The following is a 24,878-nucleotide window of genomic DNA, read 5'->3' on the forward strand; positions in this document are numbered from 1 at the left end:
AATCCAGTTGTGGTAAAATTATTAAACCTGGGCAACCCTCATCCAGTAAAAGGATGATAATTAAAGACCCAGGTCTTGATTCACAAGAAGCTCTATATGGAGCAAGTGCATGTTAAGAGTCATATTGGTTTAAATAAAGCTGAATTATAAAAATGTGGCACGCCAATTTGACTTGCCAGTATAATGGATCACTGCAGCCCCTCTGGATGTGGATTTAAAAAACAAAGGAATGGCTCCAGTAATCAGTTCCTTCATTGTCTGTTTATTCCAGATGGGATAAAATCAAAGGAAAAGAAACAATATTTTTAAACATCATTGGCCAGGGCATATGTTATAGCTGTATAAAACTTTAGTTCAGCCGCATTTGGAATATTGCATGCAGTTCTGGTAGCCACACTACCAGACGGATGTGGACGCTTTGGAGAAGGTGCAAAAAGGTTTATCAGGATGTTGCCTGATTTGGAGGGTTTTAGGTATGAGGGGAGGTTGGGTAAACTCAGATTGTTTTCACTAGAAAGACAGAGGCTGAGAGGTGACCTGATTGAAGTCTACAAAATTATGAGGGGCGTAAATAGGGTGGATAGTCAGAGGCTTCACAGGGTGGAAGGGTTGACTACAACAGGGCACAGGTTCAAGGTGAGAGGTGGTAAGTTTAGGGGAGACGTGTGGGGACAGATTCTCAGAGGATGTTGGGTGCCTGGAACACACCGCCAGTGGTGGTGGTGGAAGCAGGCACGTTAGCAACATTCAAGCTGCACCTTGATAGACACAAACAGGAGGTGAACAGAGGGATAGAAACCACATATTGGTGCAGGCTTGGTGGGCCAAAGATCCTGTTCCTGGGCTGTGTTGTTCTTCAATGTTGAATCCCTATAGCTGGTCCTCCCATTTGAACTCAAAAAACCAGGAACCTCGCCTCCATCCACCCTCAAAATGCCCCTAGTTCCAACGGTGACATCTGCAGTCCAACCTCTCATTCTTGGGTGATTGTCTGTCCTGTCTACATCCCTCAGGATGGACCAGTTCCACATCATGCATCACTTCCAACAAAATGCCAGAGCTGTGTCATTGACTATTATAACAAACAATCCAGCAAAAACCTCAAATTAAGCACAAGCAAAACTATGGTTTTAGTTTAGTGCAACAGATAACAAGTGGAGTCAAAACTATTTCTGCAGAATCTAGCTTAGAATTTACCAACAGGAATTATCTAATTAGCATTCAACATAATACAAAATCACTTTGCTTAGGTAGAACCAATTATGCAGCGCATGCGAGGTGGAAAAAAACTGGAAAACCTAGGGTCACAAACTGGAAGGACAGGTTATGCATTAGGCATCACAAACAGACTTTCTGGTTTCTCAGAAATGAAGGTCTGAAATTCAAGTATATAATTTACCAGCAGCAATTTGAACTTCGTTATATTCCATGTGCTCAACAACATAGCCGATTGTTTGAGATGCAGTGGCATTGCAGCCAAAGTGAAGATCAGTTGGTACAAGAACCAATGCAAGGTCATTGCTGAATTATATGGGGCTGCTCAGCTGACATCAGCAAAAGAGAGCAACTGAATAAGAAGAGCATCAAGAGTGGTCAGTTTTGGGAGAAGTCTATTATACTCTGTATACACCATGTGATATACAAAATATTGCTCTCGAGAGGAATAGAATCCCTACAGTGCAGAAGCAGGCCATCTCGTCCATCGAGTCTGCACGAACTCTCCATAAGAGCATCCTACCCAGACCCTAACCCCACACATTTGCCATGGCTAATCCCCCTAACCTACACATCATTGGACACGAAGGGGAAACTTAACATTGTTCATCCACCTAACACACATCTTTGGACTGTGGGAAAAAAACCAGAGCACCCAGAGGAAACCCACGCAGACACGGGGAAAACATGCAAACTACACAGTCATGCAAGGCCGGACTCCAACCCGAGTCCCTGGCACTGAGGCAGCAGTGCTAACCACTGTGCCACCATAACTAAGTCAATGACCAAACCATCCTCACATCTTACAAGATCTTAATCAAAGCGAGTGAGGGATATAAATAATAGATTACATAGAACATAACAGCGCAGTACAGGCCCTTCGGCCCTCGATGTTGCGCCGACCAGTGGTACCAAACTAAAGCCCCTCTAATCTACACTATTCCAATATCATCCATATGTTTATCCAATAACCACTTGAACGCTCTCAACGTTGACGAGTCCACGAGTCCACCACTGCTGCAGGCAGGGCATTCCACGCCCTTACTACTCTGAGTAAAGAACCTACCTCTAACATCTGTCCTATATCTCTCACCCCTCAATTTAAAGCTATGTCCCCTCGTGCTAGCCAACACCATCTGAGGAAAAAGGCTCTTACTATCCACCCTATCTAATCCTCTGATCATCTTGTATGCCTCTATTAAGTCACCTCTTAACCTTCTTCTCTCTAACGAAAACAAGCCATGTGGTTTTCTTCAGCCCAGCTCTCCATCTTTGGCCCTTTCTAAATGATCCTACACCATGTATATTTAGGCATTTTCTCACCTGGCTAACTGTTTAACCAAGCTAAGGTTCAATGTTGTTCTTGTCTGCAGCAATCCATAACAAGGCATAAGATTTCTACTTTTCATAACGTTAAAAAGACTCTCCCAACCAGGCTATTGAAGAGACAAAGTGGTTCACACTCTTTCATAGGAAGTGGCTGACTTCCACTCCAGCTCCCACAGTGATGCAACTGAAATCATGAGCTCACTGTGGTGGGAAGAGAGTGTTTTGGCAAGGGTGGAGCAACAATGATTTTCTCATTGCTTTTTCTTGCACTTCATGCTGCAGAGGATAAAGTGCCACTTGTCTTGCACTCTGCCTTCCTCTTTTCTGCTTTAACTGCTAGGAAGTGCACAGTAAGAAGTTTAACAACACCAGGTTAAAGTCCAACAGGTTTATTTGGTAGCAAAAGCCACACAAGCTTTCGGAGCTCCAAGCCCCTTCTTCAGGTGATCCTGAAGGTTTCTGATGGTTCGGTCACTCACCTGAAGGGGCTTGGAGCTCCGAAAGCTTGTGTGGCTTTTGCTACCAAATAAACTTGTTGGACTTTAACCTGGTGTTGTTAAACTTCTTACTGTGTTTACCCCAGTCCAACGCCGGCATCTCCACATCATGCTAGGAAGTGCACAGGGGAACACATCTTCTGGGGTCCATTCATTCTTGAAAGGGAGGACAGGAAACGGTGGAGCACTGTCACAGCCCAGTGCCTCTCCCATTAGATGCCAAAGCTGAAATTGTCAGCAAATGTGTACAAGACAGACATGGTGCAAATGTGATTTTTATTGTGGGGTACAGGACATTGATACACTGCCCTTGGGTGTGAGGAAGAAACAGTCGACTTTTTAAAACAGCATAACATTGACATTGAAGTCCAAGTCACTGTTTGACTATGCAACGCCTACCAAACCAGCAAGATAAATAAGACAGTAAACTTATCACCTGAAGTGTCCATCAATCACTAAAATATAATTAGTTTTTGCATTGACAGACATTTATTTGACAAGGGACGCCACGACCGAAAGCTCCGCAAAGAACAGGATCTAAATTTGCATCAGTGCCCATAGGCATTGGAGTCAGAATTCATTAGATTTGGATTCAATCCAGTTGTAACAAGTTTATTCAAATAGGAACAGATATTTATCATCAATCCTGGAATTTCAGCAGAATGTATACACTATACCATGGAGATTTTGATGTTCTATGTGCCTTTAAACTATCTGGAATGCACAAGTTTCAGACCTTCATACTGATGTTACAGATTTGATAACAATAGTTCTCCCCAACACCCTTGCTTGAAGGTTGAAGAATTCACAGGATGGTGTTCACATCAATCAAACAAAGCTGCCCAGAGTGTGTGGGGTACAGTATAGAAACCAAAAGGCAAATACCACTTCCTGAAAGTCAGACATATTGGAATTGGATGGCTAACTTACTTATACACTTGCACCAATTCACAACATATATGGAAGAAAATAAAAATTTATTCACTCAAACACCCCGAAGTCTCCAATGCAGGATCAGTGGTTGCCGCCTCCACTAGAACATCCTTCCATGTGTTTATTTTTAGGCAAAATTACTGGACCAGTCCCAAAACAGGCCTTTTGCCTGCTTCATCCTGTGCTAATAAGGCCCGATCTCAATTTATTTTAACAAACATTCAGCTACCCCCGTCTTCAACCATCATCTTATACTGCCGCAAGACTTCCTTTCCAGAATAAAAAGTTTCTGCTGTTTTTCTTAATAACTCAAACCACTGACACAGATCAGCCTAATTGCTCTTGTTCATACTGTCCTATTCAGTCCCAGCAATCAGAAGCAAACCCTGTACTGAAGCCAGGAACTGAACAGAATACAATTTAATCACAAACCTCTTCATTTCCATTTTAGCGAGAAACTCAACATCCAACTAACTTCATTGGATGTGTTTGGTGTCAAGTCTACCAAGACTTTTCTTTTCCAACACCATTGATACTTTTGTAAATTTGCTCCTTCCTATTATACACGTTGCCTGTATTGTCTGCATTAGATTTTTTCCTAACAAAATATTTCTTTTGCCCAACTCAGGTTTTAGCTGATTTATAAATTTAATGCCCCTCCCAACCAGATGGTAACAAACATGACCGTGCAGAATAGAACCTCTACAGTGGCCATTCAGCCCATCAAAAATCCCATCTAGGCCCTATCCCCCATAACCCCACATATTTATCCTGCTAATACCCCTGACACTAAGGGGTAATTTTAGCATGGCCAATCAACCTAACCTGCATATCTTTGGACAGAGAAAACTGAAGCACCCAGAGGGAACCCACGCAGACAAGGGGAGAACATACAAACAGCACATAGACAGTGACCCAAGCCGGGTATTGAACCCAGGTCCCTGGCACTGAGGGGCAGCAGTGCTAGCCACCGTGCTGCCTGGCATATTGAAATGAAACCTCAGTCACATGAATGAGAAATACTAATGGCCCCACAGAGCCCTGAGCACCCCCTCCATTATTTCCCTCTTTTTACCCTCCCCATACCCATCCTGTAATGAATGAGAGAGATTCTCCATTCTTCGACTAGTTTGTCATCGATTCCCTGAATCATCAGATCTTTGGTGTTTGACTAAAGGCATGGGTAGTTGACCTAGATTTCCAAAACACATGATGCTACTTCTTCCAGGGAGGCTGTTCAGGCACCAGAGCCCTCTGTTGGAGATAACTTGACTATTGCTTACGGCGGATAATAAATTGTTGGAATGGAAGCTAGGCCAGCGGGTCTGCAATTCCAGGTTCAGTTTTATTCCTCTTTTTAACATGGGTATGACATTGGGTCATTTACCTTGCTATCTCCACAATATCTGGCAACTCCTTCTTAAATGGGCAGCACCTCTCAGATCCCCACCCACCTTATCTTTCACCACAGGTTACACAACAGCATTTAAAAAGAATTAGCCATGCCTTAACCCAACATACAGTAACAGCCTGGAATTTGGCACAACGCCCATTTGTTACTCTAATGCCATGAACAAATGATCTATCAGAAATGTAAATTCGTGAAGAAGTGATCTACTGGATGGTAATTTGGTCAAAGCTAAACTATTCTCGAAAATAATACCTCCCCATTTTACAAAAAGCAAAAAAAAAAATCCCTCAAAATGTAGGCAAGAACATAAACAAGAACTCAATTACCAGCCCCAGGGCTAAAATGTAGATTTCCCTATTATCTAATTCAACATGAAATTCTTCATTTGAGAAGTAAATGGTCTGCCTTTGTTACATCAAAACTGCCATTACAAACGAAGCATATACTGGCCTTCCCCACTGCCTTGGAAGCTCAGAATATCAGATAGGGACATTTGCATCAAGTAACAGATCACAAAAATGGTACGATTAATAACTGGTTACCATTAGTAACTAATGAGCACTCACCCCCTTCAGCATCCTGTGCACCAGCACTTCCAAGATCAGATGGATTCGGTGGTGCAGTTCCAGCAGGTGGTTCATAGGTTGCCACGAGATTTATACTCCCCTAGAAACACATTTTGCACCCAAAATGAGAACTACATTAAATCAGAAAGAGCTCTTAAAATGCAAAGATGCTGAAGTCCATTTCCTTTTACTAGAAAGGATTAGAAGCATTGCATTACCAAAATAGTTCCGGTGTACAATAGTACAATGGCTGCCAGGGAGGAAGCAAGAATCATGATAGCATTTGATTACAATGATACAGAAGTTGAAGACTCAACGAATACATTCAGTTGCCTTCTAGTGAATACCACTGGAATCCCTACAGTTCAGAAAGGGGCCATTCAGCCCATCAAGTCTGCATCGGCTCTCTAAAAGAGCATCTCGGCCCACGCCCCTGCCCTACCTCCATGAACCTACATATTTCCCCCACTCATTCCCCCTAACCTACACATCTTAGGACACAAGGGAACAAATTAGCATGGCCAATGCACATAATCTGCACATTTTTGGAATGTGGGAGGAAACCTACACAGAAAATGCAAACTCCACACAGCCACCCAAGATTGGAATCGAACCTAGGCCCCTGCGCTGTGAGGCAGCAGTGCTAACCATAGCGCCAATATTAAACATAATTCTACCTGAAAGACACAGTATAGGGACCGAAGCAGGTCATCTTCTCCCTCTCACCCTTTCCACCATTGCATTAAAAATCAGGCCTGATCTGCACCTTAACTCAAATCTACCCACAGGCAAGATCATAAAGGGAAATGAAACCAAATAATCAGTTTTGAAATTTGATAGGGATAGCTCAGCTTTCTGGGGGAGAAGTTCCAGATTTCCATCACCCATCATGTGAAGTGCTTCTGACGTTTTCCCCCCCCGAATAGCCTAGCCCCAATTATAAAAGGATTTGCCCCGTTATTCTGGAGGAATCAGTTTGCCCATATATACCAATCAAATCCTTAAATCATTTTAAGCACTGCAATTCTATCACAAATTAAACTTTTATATTTGACAGAGTACAAGCCTAGTCTATGCAATTTGCCCCCCTCAATTCAAGCTTCGATCTTTATGGCAAATCTGTGCCACCCATACCCTTTCAAAGGCCAACAGATCCTTCCGGAGCTGCAAAGGCCACAACTGAACAAAATATTTCAGATATGATCAAACTAGAGTTTTGTATAATCGTAGTTCAACTTCCATCCTTTTGAATCCGAGCCCCCTCGAAATAAAGGCCAACATTTCATTAGCGTTTTAAATAACTCTTCATACTTGTCCACTAATATTTAGTGATTTCTGGCCAGACACTTTCTTTCTGATCCCACACAGCTCCTAGTCATTCACCATTTAGAAAATATTCTAATCTATCCTTGGTCCAAAATAGATCTTAGAATCTTAGAAACCCCACAGCACAGAAAGAGGCTGTTCAGCCCATCGAGTCTGCACTGACCACAATCCCACCCCATATCCCTACATATTTTACCCACTAATCCCTCTAACCTACGCATCCCAGGACACTAAGGGGCCATTTTAGCATGGCCAATCAACCTAACCCGCACATCTTTGGACCGTGGGAGGAAACCGGAGCACCCGGAGGAAACCCACGCAGACACGAGGAGAATGTGCAAACTCCACACAGACAGTGACCCAAGCCAGGAATCGAACCCAGGTCCCTGGAGCTGTGAAGCAGCAGTGCTAACCACTGTGCTACCGTGCCACCCAATGATCTCACATTACCCCATATTGAGTTCCATCTGTCACAGATATTAGAGTGCCCTTTAACCAGAAAATACAAAAAAAAGTCAGAAAGAGATCTTCAAGCTGCAGTCTCTGGATTAAGGACTGCATAGGAATTCCAGGATGAAGAGATCTGACAACATGGACACAAGTCAAGACAGGCCAAGTTGTGAAAACCATGAAATAGTCAAATGGGCATTTCCTTGCTGGAATTAGAAAAGGTTTACATTGTATTCACATTTGAAAATGTTTCAATTGGATATATTGCCTGAAAAACCTCAATCTTTTCCATTCTAAATTCCTGTAACTACATTTTGCAATGGACACAGATGTTGTTAACATGTCTTGCTGCAATTACCTACTCCCACCAGCAGCAGCACTGTAGCAGCTCAGTGTGGCACCTCCCAGCTCCAAGTCCTCTGCTCCAATCAACTGGCCTCCTCGTTCCAAATTCCCTCAAGGTTTCATATTCATAAAACATAAAATTCCCTCTTCCCATATCTAGATTTGGACCAAAATTGTGTCTGCAAACCTTTAGTTCAGGTTTATACTGGCTTAAATTACATATTCTTGAATGTTCAGTCCAACAATTAAACTAAGTGCAGTGCATTAACATTTAATTATTTTGTGTGCAATACTTAACCCTGACGCAACGCAGCTCTGAAAGAATGGTTACAACACTGCCTATACTAGTGCTGTGCCCAAAGTGGCTCACTACAATTAAAATGGTTGCAGTAACATGTGGGTTGTTCTTAATTTCCACTTCAGTGAAATGATTCAAAGGATTGCAATCCCGTTGCACTGATGAAACTACCCTGTTGTTACCACGAACTGGTGAGCAGAGACTTATTGAGAAACAAGCTTTCACTAACTCGATTATTCTCATTAGTTTTTAAAACTAAGTAGGACCTGAAGTTACACACAAAATTGAAACAATCTTTAATGCAAATAAAAAAATCTCACTAATGTTCATTCATGCAGATCTTTGAGTGCCTGTACTAAAATCATTGAAAATAAATTACACCATCTACTCATTCGTCACAATGATCCCTGGTTTGTTAATAGGAAGCACAGACTAACACAAGATGTTAACTGAGATGCCTCACACATGCTGCAGGACTGATAATTGTGCCAACCTCAAAAAAGACTAACGAAGTTTTTAACTAAAAGAGCAGATTTATACCCAAAAGTCAAGTTGATGACGCTGCAGCAAGGCACCTCGGATATCAGCATGCAATATTGTCACAAGCATGCTTCCCCACTTAAGACCATCTAGCCTCAGATTAGGCTGAAAAGCATTCATTATCCGGATCAGAATTTGGAATTTTGGGTCTGCTAAATCCACATTTTGTCATGGCACGCAAGTACATGTTGGCAATAAGTCTTCAGCATTTCCTTAAATGCAAGTTAGATCACCCGACCACTACACAAGGGAGAATGGAGGATAAATAACTTGCCCAACCCCAGGTCTAAGTGAACTGCCACCGGATCGTGTCACAGGTTCGGATTTACTTACCCCAGTTGGCTGTTTCTTTTCAGTGAGCAGTGCAATATTCTTCAATGGCAATGTCTTTTGGCCACTTGCAAGGTCTCTCAGGGATATTGTTGCTGAGCCGATAAACCTAAAAGACATTGAGGTGTTCAATATTAAAACCCTCAGCATAATCCAGAAGTTACATACATGTCACTGGCAACACAATTTTACCTTTCAAATAGAATTTTAAAATGTTCTGGAGTGTGGACATCGTCAGCATTTATTGCTCATCCCCAACTGCCTCGGTACAGTGGTGGTGGGGAAGTCTCTGAACAACACAATGGATGCATTTGTACCATGTGGGTGGCAACAGTTCAAGAACATGGGGTGTCAAGATTCTCACCCAGTGGTAATGCAGGTAAGGAAAGCTATTTGCAAATCAGTATGTTTGATAGAGGGAATTTGCAGGTGTTTCAAGTGCCCATTGCCCTACTTGGTGGTAGTGGTCACCAATTTTGAAGGTGGTAGCAGTCGTCAGATTTAAGGCCTCCGGAGGGGGGTTGGGGAGTTGCTGCAGTGCAGTTTGGAGAGTTGCTGTGGTGCATCTTGTAGATGGTACACACTGTTGCCACTGTGCGTTGGTGGTGGAGGGAGTGAATGGTTTAGGGTCGTGAATGGGGTGCCATTCAAGCGGGCTGCTTTGTCCTGGATGGCGTTGAGCTTGTTGAAGTTGCACTCATCCAAGCAAGTGCAGAGTATTCCATCACACTCCTGGAATGTAGCAGATGGAATATAATGTGGAAAAATGTGAGGTAATCCACTTGTATTGAAGGAACATATGTGCAGAGTATTTCCTAAACAGTAAGTGAGAAAACAAAATCTAAAATGTACATATAGTGACCAGGGTGTCCTTGTCCATAAAATCACTGAAGGCTAACATGGAGATGCAACAAATTATCAGGCAGCCTAATGGAATGTTAGCATTTATTGCAAAAGAGTTTGAGTACAGGAGTCGAGATCTTGCTTCAATTGAACAGAAACTTGGTTAGACCACACCTGGAGTAGTGTGCAGTTGTGCCCCCTTACCTTAGGAAGAATATTATTGTCTGCCATAGAGGGAGTGCAACAAAAGGTCAGACTTGTTCTGGGGGCGGCGTGACTGTTATGAAGAGATTGGGCAAACTGGGTCTGTATTCTCTAGAGTTTTGAAGAATAAGAGGCAATCTCATTGAAGTGTACAAAGGAATAGACAAATAGAGTGGATACAGGTAAAGGGTTTCCCTTGGTGGGAGCAAAGAACTCGGGGCACAATTTTAAAATAAAGGGGGAAGCCATGAAGGACCAAGTTGAAGAGAAATTTCTTTACACAAAGGGTTGTAAATCTTTGGAATTATCTATCCCAGAGGACTGTGGGACCTCAGTCATTGAGTATGTTTAATGTAGAGATCGATAGGTTTCTGCTTCACAATAATATGAGAACGTTATGGGGATAGTGTGTGAAGGCACTGACGTGTCTGATCAGCCATGATCGTACTGAATGGTAGGGCAGGCTGGATGGCCTTCTCCTGCTCCGATGTTACATTCCTATTACCCCTTGTCAGAGATGGGCAGCACCAAGGACTTGCATGACACTAATATTTGCCAGCCAGTCTAAACCCAAATGTTGTCCATGCCTTGCTGTTTGTGTTGAGTTGCGAATGGTACTGAGCACTGCAATCAACAGACATTCCCACCTTTGGCCACAGGATGGTCACTGATGAAACAGTTGCAAATCATTGGACCCAGAACATTACCCTGAGGAATACCCTCGGGTGGAGATGAAAGACTTCTTGTGCTGGGTCTGACTCCAGTTCCTCCCTCATTCCCATTGACCTTAAATTTTACTGGGGTTCCTGGATGACACACTTGGTCAAAGCTGCTTTGTCGTCCAGGACAGTTACTCCCACCTCACTGTTAAATTAGTCTTTTGCCCATGTCTGGACCAGGATTGTAATGAGGGTTGGACAGGCAGGCCCTGGCAGAATCCAAACCAGTGTACAGGTGACTGGTGAATGCTTCACAGCACTATTAACAACCCCTTCCATCACTTTGCTCAGGATTGAGTGCATGATGATGGGGTGGTAAATGTTGTGTTTTACAGGCATGTAAACCATTTTCCTTTCGGTCCAGTATTTGACAGTGCTGGGGCTCTCCTGACACAGTCTGGCTAGGGGCACTGCCAGTTCTGGAGCACAAGCCTTCAGTATCAGTGCCAGAATGTTGCTGCAGTCCATTACCTTTGCTGTCCAACATGCCGTGCTATTTCTTTACATCATGTGAACAGAATTGAATTAGCTAAATACTGGAATCAGATGACAGTGACCTCGGGAAGAGGCAGAGATGGATTATATTTATCTACTCATCTCCATACACCATTCACCCATCAGCCCTGTACTTGCTGACTACATGCTCCCAGTCAAGCAATGTCGCTATTTTTGAATTCTTGTCCTCATTTTCAAATCCCACCCTTATTACATTAAAGGTGCAGCATAAAGGCAATGTTTATTAATTAGTCACAAGTAGGCTTATATTAACACTGCAATGAAGCTACTGCGAAAATCCCCTAGTCGCCACACTCCAGCACCTGTTCGCGTACACGGAGGGAGAATTTAGCACGGTCACTTATGTAGTTCTACCGAGACACAGCCAGTGTCAGAAATAGTTGAATGACTATAGCTTATGGTTTGACATTAAGAAAAACAGCTGGATTTCATTTTTAAAAAAAATAATTCTACTTCCACACAGTACGTCAAGTGGCTTTGTCAGTCTACATTATGTAAGAAGCTATTTTAGTGCATTTCCAAGACTGATGGCCACCAATCTTCGCAGCTCAGGGAACCAGAGCGCAAATAAAAGCAACAATATTCAGCTTAGATTTCAGCAGAAACAAGTGAGCTTAAGTGTGGCCAGCAGAAATTATTCTACTTCACAATGAAATCAGAGCTACGAGGATCAGGAGTGCAATCCAGAATTCTACTTTGTAATCATTGGGCCTTCAGCACCTCAGAGCTCCCATCACCAGTATGAGGGTCTGCTGCTTTGGGAATCTTAGAATCTCTACAGTGCAGAAGGAGACCACCATTTGACCCACTGAGGTGCACTGACCACAATTCCACCCAGGCCCTATCCCCACAACTTCACATATTTATCCTGCTAATCCCCCTGACACCAAGTGGTAATTTAGCATGGCCAATCAACATAACCCACACATCTTTGGACTGTGGGAGGAAACCGGAGGAAACCCTCACAGACATGGGGAGACTCCACACAGACAGGGACCCAAGGCCAGAATTGAACCCGGGTCCCTGGCACTGAGAGGCAGCAGTGCTAACCACTGAGCCATTGTGTCCTCCAGTCCTAGTCCCTAAATTTGGCTCCTGCCCACTCGGAGGTTACAGTCCTGCTGAATTCAATTGAGACTCAAGAGTTTAAACTCTTCCAGTGGCTTCTCCTACAACCCAGTTTAAAATCTCAGACAGAAAAAGCAAACACACTGACATGTTATTCTCCAAGAGTCAACTTGTACCCTCAATCCCAGGTCAACACAAACTGTTCAAATTCTTTAAGAATCAGTCACTATCTTTGGGACCCCACTTTCAGAGCAAGTCAAGTCCCTTCTTCCCAAAAAGCACAAAACAGTTCCCTTCCACCTGCTGTTCCCAAAATAGATACAACTTTCCTCGGCCATATCAATACCAAAAAGAACACAACAAGGTGGGAGAATAATATTCCCCCTACACTTGCGAAGCATTTCTAACTGAATAAACAAGCTAGGAACAGCTCGAAGTGGAAGCTTAGATTTTAAAAGTTCCCCACCCCCCCCAAAAAAGTGAAGGTACAATTTACTTTAGAGACAGGTGGAGATAGAATTGCATGGATGCCAGAGACATAGAACTGGGCAGATAAAAGCAATTACTGGAATCTGAAACAAACAAAATGCTGGAAAATCTCAGCAGGTCTGACAGCATCTGCTGAGAGAAAAAAAAGAGGCGGGGGAGAAAATAGAGCTGATGTATCGAGTTCGGATGACTGTTCAGAGCTAGAACGCAGTAGTCTTGGTAATGAGGTCCAGATTTCACCCTCAAATAGGCACAAAGCAGTTTTACACACAGACTACAAAAGAGCTACCATCATGGTGAGTGCATGTAGTAGTTCAAAGACATATTCTTGGTATGCCGGTGACGTGAGCAAGGGAATCTTTCTAACCATCCCTCAACTCGAGCCAGTTAAAGCTGTTGTAACCCAGCCAAACAGCACTAAAACCACACCCAGATCGCTGACTAATGGCCTGTCCCATAAACAAACATCAGCTTATGGAAGAATTGAACCCAACAATTGCATCCATCAGAAGCTATTCCTGACGCAATGTAAATAATTTGCACAAGGCGCCCATTTAAGTGTTGCACATGCAGGTTACAAGCAAAAAAGTCAGAAACCATGGGCCCTATTCTCCGACCTCACCTACAGCTGGAATTCTCTGGTCTCGCTGCAGTGAACGGATTTGGCTGAGCGCCAAATTCTCCATTCTTGCTGGCTGGGCGTAAACGGCTGGAGAATTCCAGCCCACATTTTTGTTGGAAAATTTGCAGCTTTACACAGGAGCAGGAGCTAGTTGTAACATGTTTATTTGTGCATGACGACGAAATTTCACTTGACTCTCCTTCAAGATTGGATCCGAAGGCAGTTCAAAAGGAAAACCAAATTAAATAACTGATGCCGCCGAATGCTTCAGGCTCCTGAGCCAAGAACAATCCAAGCTGACAACAATCACTGTATTCCCCTCAACCCAACGTACGCCTACTCCAACCAGTGAGGATGCTCTCACGTCCTGGTTCCCTGGTCAATACCATGGTTCTGGGGAAAGAACCCATTCACCATCAATCTAGAAACAAACCATAAAACCCTGAGATCCACAACTCTCCTCTCCCCAAATATCACCAGCTCTCTGATGAAGCAAGACAATTGTGCAGATTACGATGCATATCTAGGCACTGTAACATATATAGGGACTACCCGCAAATACTAGGTAAATACAAATAAAAACCCAAATTTAATTTTTACAAACTGTCCCAATTATATTGCCAATATAATTTAGTGGAAAAGAATTGCAAGAGGAATAATAAAGGGAAAGAGTGCTGAAAAAAATCTAGGTCTAGCAGCATCTGTGGAGAGTGAAACAGTGAAGGTTGAGTCCAATATATGACTCAGCATCCACAGTACTTAAAAAAAAGGGAGTGCTGCGTATTCCTATCTGCTGTAAAGGATCATCATCTTGTTCAGACTGGCCTCAACAAGGGATAAATTATCTGTATGCTGCAAATGAAATCCTATGTTGCACACCGACAGGCTAGTTCTTTGCAAGCTATAGTAAAGTCCTGTTGAACAGGTTATCACAGCCCACAGGCTAAGTTTTAATATTGGTGGTGGTTTAAAATTGGCTCACCTTCAGATTCAAAGGGCAAAGAGAGAAATGGCAATGTGAACTCTAAAACTGGCAGCGATATATTTTGATGAATTAGGTGGATAATACTGTTCACATGCAGCCACTTTCCTGTTCTCTCATGGCCCTATTGTTTTTTTTTCCCTTCCCTCGATCGGAAAGATTTCACATAGGAGATCGGAATTTTCTTCCTCGCATTAATTGGTGAAAGCTCAGGAAGTTTGAAATTCAGGCTTTCCTGCGAGTGGCAGAACAAACAACCATCGCAGCTAAAATGGCTGAGGGTCATGGAGTGTCTTCCCACTAGCCCCCAAACAACTACCGTTTCCATGGTGTACAGTCAACATCTTGTGCACATCGTGCTCATGATTTCTCCAGAGGTTGCTGTTTCCCTCTTGTTTAGCAAGAAGTAAGCCCGAGTGTACAATTGCTTGATCCTTTTTGAATGGGAGTGATCAGGGCAGCAGTACTAATAGGCCTCAAATGATTTGGGTGAATTTGTTATAGAATCAGCTTATTAAGTATTCACAGAATCAGAATGGTTACAGCACAGAAGGAGGCCATTCAACCCATCGAGTCAATGGCAGCTCTTTCGCAAGAGGAACTCTGCAAATTCTCTCTTCAGTATTATCCAATTCCCTTTTGAAAGTAACTAACTGAATCTGCCCACACCACATTCTCAGTCAGTGCATTCCAAATCCTAACCACTCGCTGCGTTAAAAAACATTTCTTGATGTCACCTCTGGTTCTCCCATTCAGCTTAAATCAACATTCTCTACTTCTCCATCCTTCCACCCATGGGAACGGACTCTGTCCGGACACATCACTGTTTTGAACAACTCTATCAAATCTCCTCTCAACCTTCTCTTCAAGGAGAACAGCCTCAGCATCTCCCATCTGTACACATACCAAAATCTCACTTCCCTGGAAATATTCTTACATCTTTTCGACTCTCAAAATTCCTTTACATCCTTTCAAAAAGTGCGGTGCCCAAAATTGCACACAATATTCTAGTTGAGGCTCAACCCGTTTCTCATAAATTTTCTTGCTTTTAGACTTGGGCCTCTTCTTATAAAACCCCAGGTTCTATGGGCCTCATTGACCTCCTTTGCAACCTGCCTTCCCACCTTCAATGATTTGTGCACTTTGACCCTTGGGTCCCTCAGCTCCTACATCCCCTTTGGAATTACAACATTTATGTTGCCTCTCCTCTTGCTTCCTGCTAAAAATTTAGTACTTCATACATCTGCATTAAATGTCCTATGCCACATGTCTGTCCAGTCTATCAGCCTGTCTGTATCCTCTTGAAGCTCATCATTATCTTCGTCCCAATACTTCAAGTGGTGTCATTCGCAAATTTCAAAATTAAGCCTAGGTCATTAACATACAAAACAAAATCAGTGGTCCTAAAATTGGTCTTTGCAAAATCCCATCATATATCTTCCTCCTGTCCAAAACAAATGACTGTTCCTTATTCTGCTTCCTGTCACTCAGTCCATTTTGTATTCCAGCTGCATCTTTTGTTCCATGAGCTTTGACCCTGCTGACAAGTCTATCATGTGGCACTTTATCAAGTGCCTTTTGGAAGTCCATGTACACATCAACCGCATTACCCTAGCCAACTCTCAAAGATCAAGCAAGTTGTTTAAAAACAGGTTGCCCTTAAAGTGGTACTGGCTTTCCTTAATTCATATTTGTTCACATGGCTGCTAATTCTGACCCGAATTATTTCTAAAAGCATTGCCGCCACTAAGTTTAAGCTGACTGGTTTGCAGTTGCTTCCATTTTGAACGAGTGTGTAACATTCACGATTCTCCCCCCTTTGGCCTCACTCCTGTATCCAAAGAGAACTGGACGATTATGGTTCCTCCGCACCCTCTAGCCAGCCAACAGCCTTCCTAATACTTCCCCTCAACCAGATTTTGCTTCTGCAGTGTCTAAACTACATTGATACGCTATCTAATGGCATGTGTGGTAAATTGCATCACATTTAACCGCAATTTGTGAAAGATAGGTTCCGTCAAGTGTTGGTTTCAAACCGTATCAGATTGTTAACATAAATCATGAAGAACGGTCACTGACCCAAAACGCTAACTTTTTTTCCAGGAATGCTATCTGACCTGCAACTTCTGTTTTATTTTAGATCAGCGACAACGAACAGAAAAAAGGTTTGTTTTCACAAGGAACGTAGTCACGCAGGACCCCAATCTGTAACTGTCATCAAATGTTGCAACTTCAAACAAGGCAAGAAGGTCAGCAGGGATGAACGACAGTTCCCTTTGGTTCATAATCAAGATGATATAGACTGCAGTAATCTAAATATTAGCACTTTTACTATTGTTGATTGTGTCTGGCTCCTCAACTGTTGGGGGAACAGTCCTTAAAACATTTCCCATTATGTTTCATTTCCAAATGCAATGCCCATACTGACTGCCTCATACACATTAAAGGAGCGTCACCCATACAGTTCAGCTGACCCAAGTTCCTTTCTTACAATAGCAGTCAATCTGGGATTCCCTCCCGACGCCTCTCCTTCACTTTCTTCCATTAAGAATTCCTCAAAACCCTTTGTCCAAGCTTTTGGTCATTTGTGCTAATATCTTGTGGCTGTGTGCCTTTTTTGTAATGCGCCTGTGAAGCATCTTGACACATTAGGTTAAAGGCAGTATACAAATAAACAGCAGTTATTTGTACTTCATACTGTACATGGCCAACTATGAACTTTATTGTTGATTATGTAAACGTGTCAGTGTCTATGGATTACATTTTTTAAAAAGAAAACAGGCACCATGCCTTAGGTAGGATGTAAAGACACTGGAGAAGATGCAAAGATGACTTACAAGAATGGAGTTTCTCATCCCTGGAACCAATAATGTGGATAGATTGGAGAATCTGGGGTTGTTCTTCTTAGATGTGCAAAGGTTTAAAGGAGATTTGAAAAAGGTATTCAAAATCATGGAGGAACCACCTTCGACTGGATTGGACTGCGAGAAACTGGCCCCATAGCAGATGGGTCAAGAACTCAAAGGATATGGATTTGAAGGAATTAGCAAAAGAATCAAGGACTACGCGAGGAAAAATTCTTACGCAGTGAACAGTTACAATCTGAAATGCACAGCCTTAAGAGGATAGTGGAGACAGGTTCAGATGTGACTTTCAAAAGTGAATTGATAAGGGAAAAATTGCAGGACTTGAGAAAATCAGCAGGCAGTGCGGCTAACCAAGTTACTCTGGCACAGATTCAGCTAAACTGCCTGTGTTGTAACCATTCTACAAATCAATTCAGTGATTCAGCTTCTCCAGGTAGACAATGAATATATACAAATATCACCAAAACAAAGAGACAGAGTTATATGGAAACCATAAAATGCTCTGGACAAACCATCTCTGGTGTCAAATTATGTTTAGTGCCAAAAATTGGACTTTTTAAATCCACCAAAAGGGATAACTTACTTCAGTTGGAGAACCTTACTGAGAAAACAAATCTATAAATACTAAACTGATAGCAGGATGTGGGAGCAGCTCAGATCCAAAGCAGCTAATGCAAAAGTTGTATTTTTATCATATGATATAAAGAGTAGAAAAATGTCCCAAGTCACTTCATGAGGTGGAATCATGTAAAAATGGATGCTGAAACAGAGGAGGAAAAAACTCTTGGTCAAAGAGATCTGGTGGCACAGTGGTTAGCACTACTGCCTCAGTGCCAGGGTCCTAGGTTTGATTCCCGACTTGGGTCACTGTGTGAAGTTTGTACATTCTCCGTGTCTGCATGGGTTTCCTCCAGGTGCTCCGGTTTCCTCCCCAGTCCAAAGATGTGCAGGTTAGGTGGATTGGCCATTGTAAATTACCCCTTAGCGTCAGGAGACTCGCTAAGGTAAATGCATAGGGCTGTGGTTGGTGCAGACTCAATGGGCCAAGTGGCCTCCTTCTGCACTGTAGGATTCTATGATTTGAAAGTCGGCCTTAAAGATAGGTGGAGAAGTGAAGGGTGCACCAAATCTAGAGGAGTCTGTGTTTGGTGACCAGGAATCATGCTAGGCTGGTAACAGGAGAAGGAGCGATGGGCAAGTGAGACCTGGTGCAGGGCAAACAGTGGCAACAGCATTGGATTTGTTACAACTTAGTGTGGTAGAGGAGAAAGGAAAGATCCTTGGGAGATTCCAGAAGTAAACAGGTGGGAAGTGAGACAAAACAGGGAGAGAGGAACATTTAAAAAAAGCATTAGAACCACTGGCAGTGACAGTACAGCAACACTGGGAGAGCCAAAGAGTATTTCAAACTGTGGGAACCATTGGCAGCAGCTTTCAAACCAATAGTTCAAAAATGAAATCCAAATGTAGCATCACAAGAAAGCAGGTTGCCCTGTAGTAATTTCACCCTCGAAATGAGGACATACTTGAATCAAGGGCCAGGAAATTAAAAAAAACAGGGCAAGTAAAACAAGTGAATTTATAATAGTATTAATAAGAGTAGCTTCACCGAGGGCTGATATAGTGAGCGTGGGAATTTGGCGAGATAGGGGCAAGAGGTGCTGTTTGATTTATTAAAAAGGATTAAAGTAGAACAGTGGGCTAGGTTACGAGAAAGACCAAAAGTATGGTAACTAAATTTAATAAATTAAACAGAAAAAAAAACTAGAAAACTGAGGATTTCTGATTTTGAAATGTCAAATTAGTTAAAAATACAGTAAAGCAGCAGGAAACACGGTGAATTTAAGGTATAGATTATGGGAGCTGGGGGACACCAGCTTGATGCAGGTCATCCAGCTCAAGAAACTTTGGTTCAGTATTGATGAGTTAGAACATAGAAAGCCACAGCACAAACAGGCCCTTCGGCCCACAGGTTGCGCCGATCACATCCCCACCTCTAGGCCTATCTATAGCCCTCAATCCCATTAAATCCCATGTACTCATCCAGAAGTCTCTTAAAAGACCCCAACGAGTTTGCCTCCACCACCACCGACGTCAGCCGATTCCACTCACCCACCACCCTCTGAGTGAAAAACTTACCCCTGACATCTCCTCTGTACCTACCCCCCAGCACCTTAAACCTGTGTCCTCTCGTAGCAACCATTTCAGCCCTTGGAAATAGCCTCTGAGAGTCTACCCTATCCAGACCTCTCAACATCTTGTAAACCTCTATCAGGTCACCTCTCATCCTTCATCTCTCCAAGGAGAAGAGACCAAGCTCCCTCAACCTATCCTCATAAGGCATGCCCCCCAATCCAGGCAACATCCTTGTAAATCTCCTCTGCACCCTTTCAATGGCTTCAACATCTTTCCTGTAATGAGGTGACCAGAACTGCGCGCAGTACTTCAAGTGGGGTCTAACCAGGGTCCTATAAAGCTGCAGCATTATCTCCCGACTCCTAAACTCAATCCCTCGATTAATGAAGGCCAGTACGCCGTACGCCTTCTTGACCGCATCCTCCACCTGCGAGGCCGATTTAAGAGTCCTATGGACCCGGACCCCAAGGTCCTTCTGATCCTCTACACTGCTAAGAATGGTACACTTCATATTATATTGCTGCTTCATCCCATTGGATCTGCCAAAATGGATCACCACACACTTATCCGGGTTGAAGTCCATCTGCCACTTCTCCGCCCAGTCTTGCATTCTATCTATGTCTCGCTGCAACTTCTGACATCCCTCCAAACTATCCACAACACCACCTACCTTGGTGTCGTCAGCAAACTTACCAACCCATCCCTCCACTTCCTCATCCAGGTCATTTATGAAAATGACAAACAGCAAGGGTCCCAGAACAGATCCCTGGGGCACTCCACTGGTCACTGACCGCCATGCAGAGAAAGACCCCTCCACAGCCACTCTCTGCCTTCTGCAGGCAAGCCAGTTCTGGATCCACAAGCCCCTTGGATCCCATGCCCTCTCACTTTCTCAAGAAGTCTTGCATGGGGGACCTTATCGAACGCCTTGCTGAAGTCCATATAGACCACATCCACCGCTCTTCCTTCGTCAATGTGTTTGGTCACATTTTCAAAGAACTCAACCAGGCTCGTAAGGCACGACCTGCCCTTGACAAAGCCGTGCTGACTACTTTTGATCATACTAAACTTCTCTAGATGATCATAAATCCTGTCTCTCAGGATCCTCTCCATCAACTTACCAACCACTGAGGTTAGACTCACCGGTCGGTAATTTCCCGGGCTGTCCCTGTTCCCTTTCTTGAATATAGGGACCACATCTGCAATCCTCCAATCCTCCGGAACCTCTCCCGTCTCCATCGACGATGCAAAGATCATCGCCAAAGGCTCCGCAATCTCCTCCCTCGCCTCCCACAGTAACCTGGGGTACATCCCATCCGGTCCCGGCGACTTACCAACCTTGATGCCATTCAATAGTTCCAACACATCCTCTTTCTTTATGTCCACATGCTCGATCCTTTCTGTCCACCGCAAACCAGCAGTACAACCACCCAGATTCAATGTAGAGTTGCAATGTATCAGGGAGGGAAAAAGTTATCTGGACACTCAGTATTTCATATTTGGTCTGGAGTCAGGAGCAGGAGGATGCAAGTACAGCAGAGACTGATATATGGATCCAGAGAGGTCAGCACTGGAGAAGCTTCAGCCCTTAGACTAAGAACCTCATACAGAACAAGTGTATGTGGATGAGAGCAGGGACTGCGGGAGAGGTGGGGGTGATGTGTAAACTGACCACAGCACTGTGTTAAAGGGTGCTATTCAAGTTGGGGGAGTGAGAAGGAATAAAATAGTGGCAGGGGCAGTACAATTTATAGTTTGGAGGGGGCCAAGGATGGATACTGTTCTCTGCAGTTGAGACCAAGTCTGGAAGGCCACATTTCATGCCTGATGCTTGGGTTAAGGGCAGCCTCTTTGTGGCAAGACAGGGAGTTGGGATGGAAAGGGCAAGATCCAGTTGCTGTGATACCAGCAACATAGACAAGGCTAAGAAAGAGATTCCGATGAGGGAATATGCACAGCTGGGCGCCAAGTTAAAAAGCATAACTACAAAAGTAATAATGACGAGTTCCTAACAAATTGGCACAGATCGAAGCTGAAACTGTGACTCAGATTGATGCAGGAGAATGGGTTTCAGTTCATGGGCATTAGCACCATGGTCTGGGCAAAGGAGCAGCTCTGTGGGGTTGAATTTATCCAAGCACAAAAGAGTTCACTACTTAATAAAAGGAGGTGAACAGTATACAGACAAGATTAAAGGCTCAGAATGTTATGTGCATTCTGATAAAGTAGATGAATTGATGGCACAAATAGAAAGAAAAGTGAAATGCTATCAGGTCACACCGAGATGTGATTGCATGACAGCCAAGACTTGAAACTGAATAATCAGCTGTACAGAAGGACAGGTGGAAGGATAAAGGTGGTGGCATGTCTCTTAATAAAGAGAGATTCATACAGCAGTGAGAAATGATAATGGCTCAGAAGGTCATGAGGTAGAATCAGGTTGGGTAGAGAGAAGAAATAGCAAGGGAAATTAAATGCTGGGAAAGAGTAATTTACAGTTCAGCTGTAGACTACAAAATGACAAAATAATGGGGACTTATAAGAAAGGCACTGCCAAAATAGTGAGTGAATTTAATAACAAAGGTAGCCTTGAGGTTGAGTTCTTGTAGTGCATCTGGGACAGTTATTTGGAACAATACATTGTGGAACCAACCAGGAAACTGGCTATTTTAGACCTGGTATTGCAAAATGAGCCAAGATTAATTAACAGATCCTTGAGGGAATTCTGATCAGGTGAGAAATACGGGTCAGAAATTAATGTATTTGCAAAGATCACATGATAAGAACATAAGAAATAGGAGTAGGCTATCTAGCCCCTCGAGCCTGCCCCGCCATTCAATAAGATAATGGCTGATCTGATAGTGGTTTAGTTCCACTTACCTGCCCGCTCCCCATAACCCTCAATTTCCTTATTTCCTTAAGATAGAGTTGGCTGTAGGGCACTGGGAAAATTGGTTAAAACGCAAGCTGATAAATAAGCAGCGACAGACGTTCAAGGAGGAGATATTGGACTGAGAAAAAAAAAGTTGGATAAATGGTGAATTTTCATGTTGGCAAATGGTAACTGGTGGTTGCCACGGCAATCTGTGCTAGGGCCTCAATTATCTACAATATATATTAGTGATTTGGATGAAGGGACCCATGTATTGTTGTGATATTTGCTAACAATACAAAAAGATAGGTGAGTGCACAAGTTATGAGGAGAAGGGATAGAAATAGGTTAAGTGAATGGACAAAAAATTGGCAGATGAAGTGTAATGTGGCAAAATGTGAGGTTGTTCACCTTGATGTGAAAAATGGTAAATGCAAATATTTTTTAAAAGAGAAAACATAACGGAATGCTGCTGCACAGAGGGGTCTGTGTATTCTTGTACATGAATCAAAGTTAACACAAGTAATTAGGAAGGTAAGTGGAACATGTTGACCTTTATTGCAAAGGGGAGTGGAGTATTAAAAATAGGGGAGTCTTGATACAACTATACAGGGCAAGAATACCATAAATAGTTTGTCTCCTTTTGAGGAGATATTTTTGAACAATTGGGGATATTAAACATACAATTTTGAACTAAAGGATTATGGGGCACAAGCAAGTGGCAGTTAGGTTAAGATTAGATCAATATGGTCTTATTGAAGGCACAGCCAGTTAGCAGGGATCATTTGGGTTACCCCATTTCTAAAGAAGCTGAAATGCTCTCGCTATGATCAGATAAACAGAAGTGGAATCAAAATCAGCTAAAGGAGGGAAGTTGGAGGAAAATAATGCGATCACATCTAAAGGTTGAAAAGAGAATGGAGATAACACAGCACAGTTAGAGATGATCTTACTCGTCACGTAGGGTTACTTCATTGCTGTGGTAGGAACATGGAGCAGGACTAAAGTTGGGCACGAACATAGGAGGGAAGAGAAGCCAGATAGGAGTCTGCAGTTTACAAGGTGTGATCATACTGTGCTATTAATATATTTTATGTTTAAGGGGGGGACTGCTTTAAGATGCAGTGCTTTGTACAAGCAGTTAGTCTAGCAGAAATACAGCAGAAAGCAGGATAATTATACCCAAACAAGTGCTTTTTTAGCAGAAGGCTCAGTTTTACTTAAAAAAACAAGGGTTCAATTTTTTGATAAGTAAAGTGAGTTAGGGTTACAGGGATAGGTCATGTCATATTAGGTTAGTGGGAGGAGCTAGGCTCGCAACCTGAAAAAGAAGCTGCTTTTTTATTAAGGGCAGTTGCTGAAGGCAGAAGCCTGGAGACTATCAGGGTGGAATTTTCCCATCCTGCCAGCCATGGGAATTGTAGCGGGTGGGACAGGACAATGCAAATGTACGTTGACCGTGGACAGGATTCTCTAGTCTTGGGGCAAGCACAGCCAGAAAATCCCACCCTCCCTCTCTACAAAATCTTTCCAAAGCTGTTAACCCAAATCAAAGCAAGGTGGTGTTTAACGTCAAGATAAATATTGCTTAATTGGAACTGAAGAGTGACAAGCTAGAAGTTAAGAGTTTGTTTCTTTCCACGTTTAAAAGATTGTTCAAAAGGTCAAGAGTTAAACTGTTGCATTTTGTTAGAGGCATATTTAAATAGTGTTATGAATAAAACTGGTTTGATAAAAAAATCCCGAGTTAGTGGATTCACTCCGAATGTGAAGCATCCTTTCCTCACATTTATGCCAAAATAGAAAAATTATTGGGGTCTAATGTGACTTCATAATATACCTTGGGGTTTCTGATCTGACACCCTAACAGCAGTGAAGGGGATCAAGGGTCAGACTGCTAAGGAAGGTGGTGAAGGACACAGAAAATTACAGTACAAGAGGACAGTAAGAAGTCTCAACACCAGATTAAAGTCCAACAGGTTTATTTGGAATCATGAGCTGTTGGACTTTAACCTGGTGTTGAGACACTTCTTACTGTGCCCACCCCAGTCCAACTCCAGCATCTCCACATCACAAGTACCAGAAAAGAGGAAACTGTTTAGCTTGTCAACATGCCTGAAGGCCTGGGCTTACGGAAAGTTCTTCATACACAAAAATCGCTTCACTTAGAAAACCACAATTATTTGAGAAGCAATTGGACGCGAGAGAGCAGGGGAGAAAGATGATCTCTTTTGGGAGTGGGTAGGAATGAACTGATATGGTCCAGATGGCCTTCAACATTGGCAGACTGACATTTTAACCAGTATTTATTCAGCTCAGA

General features: G+C 43.0%; 1 protein-coding gene across 1 annotated transcript in view; it reads right to left on the reverse strand.

The window, feature by feature from the left end:
* The window catches only part of LOC144500502 (myoferlin-like), a 228,154-nt gene that overhangs the window by 173,968 nt on the left and 29,308 nt on the right, over positions 1-24,878 (reverse strand). The window contains exons 4-5 of the mRNA XM_078223532.1: positions 9,244-9,349; positions 5,952-6,051 (exon numbers count right to left, since the gene is read on the reverse strand). Coding sequence (XP_078079658.1) covers positions 5,952-6,051; positions 9,244-9,349 — 206 coding nt within the window. The remainder of the gene's footprint in view (positions 1-5,951; positions 6,052-9,243; positions 9,350-24,878) is intronic.

This window comes from Mustelus asterias, chromosome 11, assembly GCF_964213995.1.
Source record: "Mustelus asterias chromosome 11, sMusAst1.hap1.1, whole genome shotgun sequence".
Taxonomy (NCBI): Eukaryota; Metazoa; Chordata; class Chondrichthyes; order Carcharhiniformes; family Triakidae; genus Mustelus; species Mustelus asterias.